Genomic DNA, 13157 nt, shown 5'->3' with positions numbered 1-13157 from the left:
TGTCTAGCTAATGACGTTTTTGTTCACAGAGGTGACGGGAGGAGGCGATTACGCTGAGGAGGGCAGTTCACTTTGAGGCAGTCCAGAACTCTTGGCTTGGTTCTGTGAGAGGACAAAGTGACCGCCTTCGGTAGTAGCAATGTGTTAGCTGCTGGATTTATGCAGTGTTGTATGGACCAACATACCCGGGATTTGGACAAGAAGAGTTACAGGCGACAGTTGTGTTCGTCTGTCGAGAAGTGCTGCTAGTGTGTTGTTAGAGACTTCTGCCAGAGTGTTAGCTACCCCTGTATGTGATTATTTGAGACCCCTGTCAGTGTGTTGCTGAAGCCCTCTGCCAGCGTGTTTCTGGAGAGCAGATGTTGGGTATTGGGACATCGTGACGATACGGTAAGTGGACTGGCCCATGTTGAGGAAGGTGAACTCGCCGGTGATTACCATTGAGTGTGGACGACGTGTACCTGGACGTGGTGGACTTGGCGGGATTTGATGAACATTGTCGATCTATTGTGTCCTGAGTGAATGTGACGGTGTAAATATGTGTAGTTATACTTGGATATAATATAATCATATATATATTATATATATCTCCCCCTTTTATTCTTTGTAGTAGTAATTGCCAGTTCTTGAGAACTTGCCATCGATGTGGGGTAGGATCAAGAAAAGGTTATAAGACACATTAACAGAACGAACCCGGTTACTGGCCCAAGCTGGCCACAACCACCACTGAACAGCACCTGCCGTAACAACGAACTTAAACTCGCCACATTTTCACAAGAATACTTAGGAAGGATAATTGCATATTCACCAAGATAACACTGGTATGCCCATATTATATTGTACAATAACTTGATTAATTGGCACTAGTGTACACTGTTCATTTTTTTCTTTTATGCACACCATACCCATCCCGTGGTCGGTAGTGAGTGGTCGCTTAATGCACAAATGAAAGCTTATATCTGTTCCTCTGTTTTGAGATTAAACCTGTTCTTTCCTTCCTCTAGTGTCCCAAGGGTCTGCTCAGCAGTCGCCTGCTCTCCTCAACTACAGCATTTATGACCTGCCGGACAAGGTTGTGTTGGCAGGGACTTGCTGCAGGTATCCTGCATTTTTCATTTTCACGAACTCTATGGCAGTGACTATTTCCCCCATCCTTGTTACCTTTTTTCTTATCACCCTCCCCTCTCCTTCCCTAGGTGGCAGTTTGCCAAGGCCGTGCTGCTCTCTCTGACCTCTTCGTTCTGCCTCTCCCTCGCGCCCTCCTCCTTTTTCATGACGCCATCTTTGACGCTGCCCTCAGCTCTATTCCTCGCTCTTCCTCTTGAGGACCACGGAAGTGCGTTCCCTGGTGGACTGTGCTTGGGCTGTCCGCTGTAAGCGTGCAGCTTGGAAGAGACACCGCCAATGTTTATTGGGGTGCATTCAGAAGTGTTTTGCACCCCAATAAACAACATGAAAACTGAAGATCCAGACAGCTGCTTTATGAATACTGTATAAAAATTTGAATAATATAACCAATATTAGTTGAGTACAGCAGACTTTGACAAATAAATTTACACCATTTCCATGCACTTAGTCCCAGGTCCCAACTCCTGGAACTCCATATTTATAAAGAAATGCAAAACAGCACAAGCACTTGTGGGTTGTATGGAGACAAATGTATCACAGCTTTGTGTCATCCTTTACAGATGATAAAATCAGCAACAATACAGTATACATATTCACAAAGAAATCCCATTGGCATGATATATCAATGAGAAAATCATTTTGAGGCAATGGGGTGACTTGAACCATTGCTCTGGTGATTTCCAGACACCTTCCTTAACCCACTCGGCCACAATAGGACAAAAGCTGCCCAACTCAAAACTCTACTGAAATCAATGGGAGGTTCTGGAGGTCCCGAACTGGAGCCCAGCAAGAATTTTTAGTAGACTCGCCTACAATGAATTCAGTAGTTCCAGGTGGGTTGGCTTTTGTCTTATCATGGTCGAGTGGGTTAAGACCAGTGTTTGTAAATCGCCAGAATGCTGGTTCTAGTCACCCAATTGCCTCAAAGTAATTTTTTTACTGACCTATTATGTGGTTGTGATTTCTTGGTGATCTAAAGGAGGAGCGTAAGGGTCTGAACACCATTACCCGCAGGCCAGAGTGTAGGCAGACCGATTGTAAAAATCCTGGTTGGGTTTCAGTTCAGGGCCTCTAGAACCTCTCAGTGAATTCGATAGAGTTCAGGGTTGGTTAGCTTTTGTCTTATCATGGCCGAGTGGGTTAAGGCATCTGGGATGCCAGTTCAAGTCGCCCAATTGCCTCAAAATGATTTTCAAATATACATATTGATACAAATAGCAATATAAAGGCAGTCTTCACCTGAGCAGCAGAAAATAACATGATTTTGAAGAGTGATAAATTCCAAATACTTAGCTATGGTAAAAATTAAGAACTTAAAAAAAAATACAAGGTACAATTAAATCAACTCACAGTAGAAAAATGACATGCAGTATAAAGGATGTTGAAATAATGATGTCAGATGACCTGATGATTAATGCAATTAATGAGCATAATATATCAAATAGATTGTCAGCCAGAAAAGTTATAGGGTAGATTATAAGATCCTTCAAATCCAGGGATTCCACCACAATGCTCTTACTATTCAAAGCACTTATGCATTCCTACCTTGAGTACTACTAGGTACTCACTTCCACTTTCAAAGCAAGAGATACTTCTGAAATAGAGGGAACACAGAGAACATATACAGCCTGCATACACACGATAACACCCAAATTATTGTGATCATCTCAAAGCATTCAAAATGTACTCTCTAGAAAAAAAAAAGGTATAACATTATATATACTGTACATGGAAGAATATAAACATATATTGAAAGGCAGGTTTCCAATATGCACAGCAAAATAACATACTAGAGCGAAGTACATGGTAGGAAATGCAGAATAGACTCGAAGAAGAGTAGAGGTGACAGGTGCAATCAGAAGTCCATGGCTCTTCAATATCTTCCCAATAAAAAATATTGCAGGAACAAAAGTAAATATGTCCAAAAAACAACTGCAGTACAGTATATAACCTGCAGGAAGTGCAAGACTAGCCAGTTTGTAATGGATGTGTGAGGCCTGCAGGCCACTCAAAGTAAAATCCTCAAGAGTACTACTCAGTACTCGCAAGACAAGCCTGGTCCCTGGGTGGGCTTTGGGCGAGTAAAAGACCTCCGAGAACCCACTCCAGGTACACACCCCATCCATCTGGTGTTCTGGGATTTTGAGTGAAGGAGCATCATAGCTTGTACCTTTTCGAAGTTCTATCATTTGAGCTCAATCTGGCTCTTGGGATCTTCACAAAAACCGATACATGTCTTTTGAAGTCATCTTTATCCCCTTTGTTATCTTCAGAGTCACAAGAGGCTCCCTCCAGAAACCACATTGAATGTAATGAAATGTAAATTTCTGGGTAAGCCCCAGCGGCTTTTTGACACCCCTCCCTCCAGGTTATGGGGGTATTTACATCATCATAGAACTGAAAGTGGAGCAGCCGGAGAGTGGAGGCTGACTGTGGGCCGCCTCCCTCGTCCCCCCCAAACGAGTGGGGGGAGGGGGGGAAGCCAAATGACCTGGCACTAGTTCCATAATTTTTTTTTATCATTTACTTAGTTTTGGGGGGTTCTTAAAGGCAGTTTTTGTGGCTACAGTCTCGTTTGAAGCCAGCAGTGATTGGTTTTGCTTCACTGATTTTCTGTGAGCCTTTTCCGGTGGGTGGCATAAATGAATAACTTAAACGCCACTGCTTTCTGTGCCTCTGTGAGAAGACCAGGTTCTGGCTCTGGTCCCCAGTAGACCAATATAACTTCACGATAAATGCAACCCAGTAGAATGGAAAGATATTAGCTTCGGGAAGCCACCAGGGCTCGCCCAGAAATTAGCATTTCATTACATTCAACACTAGTTTTTTATTTAGAAGTCCACAAGTATTTTGCGATTAGAAAATACAAAAATATCTGATATCTAGCTTGAGAAAGGTATAAAGAAATTATTTATTGTAGCACAAAATATATTTGGCATTTGAAATGGTACAAAGAAAAATATGAAATAGCTTTGCTGCATTATGCCTTTTCTTATAGAGTAACATAATACTAAATCAAGGGATGGTTCCAGCTTTTAGCCTTAAAACAAAAATTTGTCTCCTGCCGTGTATTTAAACCTCTTAATAATGTACACTAAATAATATTTTTAAATAAAAGCTTCTTGCTGATAATATAAAGAATACACTTTAAATATATATAAAATAAGCACATAATTAATTTTATCCTTTGATGTATCATTCAAATTAACTGCATTACAAGATATCAAATAATAATGTGAGAAGTGTCAAACTTTTATATTAGCAATACCTGTAAGAATTGTATAAGACATGCTTCCTTTTATCTAATCTGACAAACAGAGCAATAACTACAAATTCAGCAAATTAACTTATGCATTACTAAGCTCAAATAAATTCCATTTGCTTTAACAATTATTCCAGCAAAAATTTTAAACTCGGGATAGGGGGGTGGAATAAAGGAAACTTTACTGTAGTCTAAATTAAGCAAAATTGTTTTACATGATAAATGATAACATACAGTACTGTATAAATAACAAATGGTGGACAAAACTTGCGGAACCAGACACGATTCTAGATGTATAAAATTACACCACATCACTATAATACAGATTGAGTTGAATCAGCAACATTCTAATTTAGATAAGTTTATCCACTAAACAGATATTGTGTATACATAACCAATTTAACAGCCATTTAAAGATTCTCGAGTATTGCAGGCGGGGTATTGTTTCAGGGAAGAGAAAAAGGAAAGAATTAGCAAAGAATTTATAAACTAAAATTGTATTATTCTATTAAAAAATTGTACTTAAATTTTATAAAAGTGAAAGCATGCATAAACTAATGTGAATTAAATTCTGTAGTTCAAAACATGGAACTCCTATATAATAAATGTTTTATTAGACTAAAACATATAATTATTTCCCAGTTTTGCTTCCTCTTCGACGGCTAGTCTTACTATTTGAAGAGCAGGCACGTGTACGAGTTGATACAGTCTCTCCAGAGTCACTGCTGTAAGCAAAATAAAAAGGTCATAAGCAGTTGCTACATGCACAGAATATATATAGTAATTATAAAAAGCACTAAGCCACTATGGTTATGTCAAACTATGCATGTCATAGATTCAAAAAATACAATCATCTAGGATGCCAATATAGCAGTAGTAGAAAAATATAAGCCAATCTGTGTTGAAGAATGAGAAGCAAAGTTTCCGATCATCCTGAAAATCAGGAGTCAACTATGAAATAGATGATTAAGTGGAAAAAAAAAAATTTTACAATAAGGTTCAGGTTTTTGTTTCATTCAATGCCCACAAGTAACCTTGTGTGGCTGACACCTGAGCAAAGGATATTAACAATTCCTTATTACAGGAAAGCCATGGGAATAGATCACATTTGATGGCACATAATATGTTGTTAATAATGGACAGCCATCTACATATTAACAGTAGCATGTAACATCTGAATGACAAGGTAGATATTCTAAACAAGACAGGTTTCTGGACAATGGAACACATACAAATAGTTTCCTTATGGGCACCACACCTGCTATGTATTGGGATGAGAAACGTCGAGACTCCAAGAGCCATTGAAGCACCAATTTGTCAATAATAAAAGTGTGTTGTTTCATGAAAGCTGTTTCTGAGCATGCAGTCAGAGTGATAAATCACACTCACATTACCACCTCTTTGAGTTAACAGTGTGAGAAGAATGCAAGATCATACGACAGCTTTATATATCTAGGGGAAAACCCGATTATATTGGTAAAGAAGCTAACGTGTGGGGACGCTGCAGGTGTTGAGATATACTGTATACAGAAATTTACAAGTGTTGAGGAGAAAGGAGTGGATGTGGATAAGTTCCCAAGAGGCATGTCATAATGGTCATGTGCCAGAACATAAGAAAAAGAGCAAATTAATTACAGCTTAATTGATTTACATGTTAAGACATCATATCATATACAAGTTTTAACAAAAATACTGGATTTGCAAATTTTCATGACTTTGTCCTGCATTTCTATGCAAAAAAACTCAATCACAGAGTTGACACTGAGCATGCAGAATTAGGTCCAGCCATCTTGGAACAAATGTCAGGAGTTATGAAATGCACATCATACAATCTAGCAGTCTAATGAAGTAGATAATGTATGACAAATGATTTTCCTGTACAAACCCATACCTTGAAGTTACCTTGTGATGGTTCTGAGGATCAAAGTCCCAAGTCGCCCCAATCTCTGACCAGGCCTCCTGGTTAGTGGTCTGGTCAACCAGACTGTTCGACACAGCTGCCCTACGAATCATTTGTCATACATTATCTTGGTTATCCTGAAATGATTTTGGGGCTTAGCGTCCCCGCAGCCCAGTCCTCAACCAGGCCTCCTTTTTGTTATATATTTCTAGGAAGCAGCCCATAGCAGCTGTCTAACTCACAGGTACCTATTTACTGCTAGGTAATAGGGGCATCAGGGTCAAAGAAAATCTGCCCATTTGTTTCCGCCTCCACCAGGGATCGAACCCGGAACCTTAGAACTACGAATCCGAAGCGATGTCCACACAGCTGCCATGCATATCTGCTGGTATGCCTGATCATATGCATTATCGGCCTATATTATTATTATTCTTAGAATTATTATTCGAAGTATAGAACAATAAAACCATGTTTTTGCTCTTATTACACTGCATATAGACATTATATATATATATATATATATATATATATATATATATATATATATATATATATATATATATATATATATATATATATATATATATATAATATATATATATAATCTACATTTCATGCACCATTATAAACCACCAAGTATTTTTGGAGTGTGTAATAATCTCATAATCAGTGTGACCTACTTGTGCAATGTTTGCATGAAGTTGTAACAGCACACATTGACTACTAGTACTTTATTCATATTTAAAATGTTTTTATAAATTTTTTTAAAGTGTAATGATGCATTGCATTGTCACTATTATTTGTATCATAACGTGTAGAATATCAGAACACAGTGATATATTCATATCATTAATAGGTGCACAATAATATATTCTTTGAACTAAAAACATCAAATTTTTGCTATTATTACACTATACACACACACGCCATATATATATATTTTTTTTTTATATATACAAGTTCTTAAATTCTTGCACAGCTACAAGTACGCGTAGCATTTCGGGCAAGTCCTTAATCCTACATTCCCTGGAATACGACCCCCACAAAGAATCGTTTTTACAACCAAGTACCCATTTTACTGTTGAGTTAAACAGAGGCTACAGTTAAGGATTTGCGCCCAGTAAATCCTCCCAACCATGATATGAACCCAGGACAAAGCGCTCGTGGAATGCCAGGCGAGCGTCTTACCTAGTTGATACCTGGTTGCCACTATGCCACGGAGACTGAAGTGCAGTCTCTTGGTACAAATGTATGGTGCATACATTTGTATGCACCATAACAAACTACTTAAGCAATTCTAGTGAGTGTGGTAATGAAATCCAAGCACAGCATAGAGCCATACGCTATCAACAAACACTGCCAGCAGTCATCGTCACCTGACAACAAAATGCCTCCAATATACTATGCTACACACATTGCTAAGTTTAGCCATAGCACTGCTATTATCATCAGATTCCTGTCACTAAATCCTGAATATGAATAACTTTCCACAAGTTTACTACCTAAAGGAGCACGAGATCATTTTATGATGCACAGGTGCACGAAACAATGGTCTCATGCTGTGAACATCATAACTAGCATTTTGTTCATTGTACCTTGTACATGTCTAACAGACAGGATCAACTATGACACTATCATTGCAAAATAATCCCTGATACTTATTTTATTCATCATTATTGAGGGGTGCTGTGGACCTCAAGCTGCATTTTAGCCCGTGCTATTTTAAAACTGTTTTTTCCAAGTAGCGAATCTTTAACAACAACACATCAAGCTGCATAGTGGTGTTATAACCTTCTGCTGCATGTGCCACCCTTGGTCACACTCAGTACTGAGGCTTTCACAGCCAGGAGGAATGCAGACAATTTTTTGTTTTTTTTCCCCAACTGGCAAGAAACAGCAAATTGCAATTTAATAGCTGCAGACTACTGGTGCATGATAACCTCACTGTATAGTATGCAATTACCCAAAAAAAATCATGGGTCTAGGAACTAAAATCAATATATGATAACCACATTACCCTGAGGATCAAAGTCTGGCAGCCACACTAATGGTTAAAGGATGACTCAACAAGTGTGCAATTTCTTTGTAATACTTACTTTCTAGATCTGCTTGCCCGATTATTTGTATCTGTGCTGGCAGAAGAGCGGCTATTTTGGCGGGCAGGTGAAGTTTTGTCTGGATCACTGCTGCCAATGAAAAAAAGAAGAGGAGAGAGCGCATTATTAGATGCACATCTGTTAAGAAATGAGACATGCCTCATAATCTAGTGATCTAATGAGGAAGCAAATGATATAAGAGTGCTTTTCCAATACAAACCCACTAGAGTAACTAATTCATGAATGTAACAGGCCTTGTTACTTTCCGAATTTAAAAGGCCTTGCATTTAAAGAACGAGTAAATAAGTACGGTCTTGTAAACTTGGTTTATATTTACTTTCTGGATCTGCTTGCCAGTCGATTTGTGTTTGACAAACGGCCACCTCGGTGGGCAGGTGAAGTCTTGCCTGGATCAGAGCTGCATTAAAAAAAAAAAGAGAGAGAGGTCATAATCGGATGTAGAAACCAATTTTTTCCAGAGAACTATAAAAAAAAAATCACATCTTATAATGTTTGACCAGAGTCTCAGGTCTTCAAAACTGCCATCTGGAGCCAGTATGGTAGTGTAACACACTGTACCATACTGGTAACGCAGTGTGTGAAACTTTTAAAGATACAGACATTACAAACAGTTACAGTTTAAGCAGTTATCAGCATTCTTTTAATATCCTAATATAGAAGAGAAATGAGAAAATTGGATACACAAAGTTAAATATAAATGGATATAGATAAAATATATTAAGTCACTGTACTTCATGCAGGCCCTTTTGTGATTTGCCCCCTTTGCTACATGCGGGGCACACAGCTTTGTATCTTTTTCCAAACACTGAAACACGATTCTTGGACTTTTCTGGAAGTTTTTAGGCCCCTTCAATAGGGGTGGTCATCAACCTATCCCCCTTTCATATCTGGGATTCTAATTCAGCCATCAACTCTTACTTCCTGGAAAAACAAGTACAGCCCCTGAAACCAAATTGTTCAGCAGGTAAACCACATAGGTTTACCACACAACCACTCGAGATGCTCACAAGGATGCCAAGCAGGAATCCCAGATAAGACCAAGTCAGGTCCAAACCTGCAGCTGAACCAACTTGGACTTTCACCAATCGATCAGGAACCCCAACCCTCTGCAACTAAAAAAAAATATCCAAATAGCTGGCCTGCAGATAAGCAGACCAGCTGGGAGCCCAAACCTAATCCATTCATCACGGTAGACCAAGATGCAAATCTCCAATGGCTGGAGATAAGGGACCATGACCCACAGCGACCTAGTAAAGGTCCTTCCAGGGTGCAAGGCTCGATCAGAAATGAAGAACCCTTAAGCAGTAATGGAAACACCCAACACGAACCTTAACCAGTCCCTGAACCGTAGATGAATAGGAACGTGCCAGTAAGCACCCCGAGGGTCCAGGGACACTACCCAAGTGTCTGTCTGGATTTGCCGGCAGACGTGACGAAGGCAGTCATGCAGACGATCAGACAGGAAATGAAGCTGGCCAGACATGAAAGAGGTCAAGAAGAAACTGACTGTTCAGTCAGTCCTGCTTAGGGATGAAGAACAGACAGAACACACCCACTGCAGGGAGTCATTTCGATCACCCCAGCAATCAACAAATCTGAAATGACCCTGTGAAGTACAGTAGAATATCACAAATGCCAAAAACAGCCTAAGGGCAAATGTGGCAATGAAGAGTGTATGCAGTGCACTGTAGAGCAAGCACATAAGCCCCTGTTTGACCCTTAAACAAATAACCTGATTGCCTCATTCACAAAGCCTCACAAAAAAATTTAAGACCCGTAAACTGCTGAGGGCGAGGCTCCCTCGACAGGACAGCCTCTCAGAAACAGCTACCCAAGCCCAGCATGGAAAGGAACCCTGGCTGGGCAGAGGCAATACCAGTGAGCACTTTGAAATAATAACTCTAGGCAGAAGCAGCTTGAGGTAAACAGTTAATCCCCACAAGAAGTAAATACTAAAACACAGAATGAGTACACAAGCAAATTGCATGCACATGACAAAGTCCATAATGGCCATCGCTTATTTGAATAACCAGAACTTAAAGGATCACTAGCGTTGAATGATGAGTCTAACTGTGATGTATGGATATGATGTTCCAGGCAAAATGACTGATGGTTTATAGTTGGGAAGATTGACAAGCTAGGCACATGGCTACCTGACAACACATAGGTGCAATTAACGAGTGAAATGCTTCACAACCGGATGGTTCTAATGTCTTGATTTCTATGTTCTGTATTGATTGTTTTACCCTGTTCAGTTTTGCAGGAGAAGGTTGGGGTAATCTAGTACCCTCTGTTCCTTGTACTCTTATAGGGGGGGCCAGGTTTTGCCTGTGGTTCCCAGAAGCTTTACAATGACCCCACAAGGGCCTGATATGGATTGAATTGGTGGAACTATTCAGAAAGTTAACACCAAGAAGCCATCTTTGGAACCCGCCCAGAAATATTACAAACTTTATAATAACTTGCATGAACCAATATAAAAAATAAAGTTATTAGCTTAAAATAAACTTTAAAGTCTACAATACTAATTACAGTATATATTTAAATGGTAATTACCTTTTAGAACTGCTTGCTCGATCACTAGCTTTTCTGCTACTTAGAGTGCGACCAAGTCGACGATTAGTTGGTGTCTTCTCAGAATCAGTGCTGATAATAAAATAAAGGCTTTATTAGGCACTCGCTCTCTACTTCTCTTTCCCCTATCTCCCTCTCCCTCTTTCTCAGTTATGACAGTCATATTAGCCTTTTCAAAACTGAATCTCACACACACTAGCAGTTGAGTTATGAAAAGAGGAGGAACCTTTAAAATGTGGTTACGATAAAAAGTACTTCTCTGCATGAGAAAAAATAAAATGCAATTCTGCCGACATGCTAAGTGAAGGAGTGAGCTGTAATGATCGTATTTGAAGGGTTGTGTGTTTGCTGTTTTAATTTAGTTTAAACAACATGTGGAATAACTTATTCTCAGATTTTACAAAAAAAAAAATAAGTACTGTATATACTATAGGCCTATACTGTAGTATTTAAACCTATAATGCACATAAATATTTTCCTGGAACAGCTCAAAGAAAGTGTATTATAACCCACTCCTTTGCTGCTATAATATCTGGAAATGTCTATTCAGAAATAGATGAAACACTGGTGAGAAACACCAAATTGTAATTTGACGATAAACACATTACTTGTGGTACAAGATGACCTCATCTATAGTAAGCAATTTAAAAAAGATAGCAGATTTTTTCATGGGTCTAGATTAACTAAATTAGTCATTTATATTTATTACAACCATATTTATGTCATTTGTATGAAAACTGGGCTATAACTAAAATCAACATATAAAAACTGTATTAACTTGGGGGGGATCAATGTATGATGATTACCACACTTTAAAGGTCAACACTTTGGAGGTCCAGCCTCTCGGCACATTCCTGACTGTAAACGTTCTGGGCTCCCCAGGTTCTTCAGTGATGCAAAAAAAAATTTAATCAATTTACATTTTCTAAGTTATTTGTTGGGTTATAAACATAAATTTGATGTCAAAATGTTTGTGAATGAATTCTCCAGAGAACAGATGCACAAGCAAAAATGTAACAGCATTTGAAATAATTAAACCCTTGTCTGTCAATTCCTGACTGTAAACAGTGAGCTCAGCGGGTCCTGCTCAGTGATGCTTAAAATGTTTACAATCATTTCACATTTTTAAAGTTATTATTGTGTTATAATTATTCATTTGATGTCAAAATGTTAGCAAATAAATTCTCTAGAGAAAAGATGCATAAACAAACGTATTAATAATAGCTTATGCACAACAACGATGAAAATATGAATGTTTATAAACAGCAATAGGATGACGCATTTCAGCATCTTCAGAACGTTTACTGTTGGAGTACAGATAGCGCGAGTCATTGAAACATGAAAGTATTAATATCACTCTTTAGTAATCAAGAGGCCTAGGCCTTCTTTACTACTCTTGCTCTACAGTTCTTACTACATTCCACTCTTCACTCTCACTACTTCTAAATATTGTCTCGTATGAACTAAGCACATCAAACATTTCTCTCGTAAAACTTTGACACCTCCATTCACCTTTGTTTATTCCCATCAAATTCCACAGTCATACATGCCTGCATACATCTTCGATGACCCAGACAGGCACAAACTAGGTCAGAGGCCAATACTGGCTGCATGGGGAAAGATTTTAAGATGATCCCCAGCCCAATCTCTTCACCTCTTTCACAAGGAATACACAATTGTTTGCACCGCAGTGGTGGGCAATGGGTTTACCACAAACAATGTTTGTGGTAAATGAATGTTTCCTGTAAACTTTGGTTCTGATAAAGCACATAACTAACTACAGCAGCTCAAATTCTAACTGATTTTAATTATTATTCACCAACTATAAGTTATGAAGAACAAATTTGTGGCAAAATTACCTACCCATACAGTAGCAAGAAATAGGAACCCATGAATACCAACTGAAATACTAAGTCAAAAGAATTATGTATAGATATTAGCACTACTTTTGTCCACGAATGGAGTAAAATATTGTAGGCTAGTGAAAATTGAATTACTGTATACCCCTCAACTTCAAACCTGCCTTAACGACAAAACTCTTCTACAAGAGATTCTAAAAATATTGTTTCTTCCTAATTTATTTTCGACAACTCAAAAATAAAAATTTCCCATATTTGGTAGTAGTGAGTAAATCAAGTTGGAAATGCTGAGCTTTGTCCAGAACTGCAGTTAAAGA

General features: G+C 38.6%; 1 protein-coding gene across 2 annotated transcripts in view; it reads right to left on the bottom strand.

Annotated features, from left to right (window-relative positions):
- Nucleotides 1-4035: 4035 nt before the first annotated feature.
- Nucleotides 4036-13157, bottom strand: part of Cap-G (Chromosome associated protein G) — a 47986-nt gene continuing 38864 nt past the window's right edge. Inside the window, exons 22-25 of one of the 2 annotated variants that reach the window (XM_045729326.2) lie at nucleotides 10964-11053; nucleotides 8724-8804; nucleotides 8387-8476; nucleotides 4036-5115 (exon numbers count right to left, since the gene is read on the bottom strand). In XM_045729326.2, coding sequence (XP_045585282.2) covers nucleotides 5022-5115; nucleotides 8387-8476; nucleotides 8724-8804; nucleotides 10964-11053 — 355 coding nt within the window. In that variant the 3' untranslated portion in view covers nucleotides 4036-5021. The remainder of the gene's footprint in view (nucleotides 5116-8386; nucleotides 8477-8723; nucleotides 8805-10963; nucleotides 11054-13157) is intronic. The other variant, XM_045729327.2, reaches the window with a different exon arrangement.

The sequence above is a fragment of the Procambarus clarkii genome, chromosome 94 (assembly GCF_040958095.1).
Source record: "Procambarus clarkii isolate CNS0578487 chromosome 94, FALCON_Pclarkii_2.0, whole genome shotgun sequence".
Taxonomy (NCBI): domain Eukaryota; kingdom Metazoa; phylum Arthropoda; class Malacostraca; order Decapoda; family Cambaridae; genus Procambarus; species Procambarus clarkii.
The sequence above is the reverse complement of the archived record's forward strand: the minus strand, read 5'-3'. Positions and strand labels throughout refer to the sequence as shown.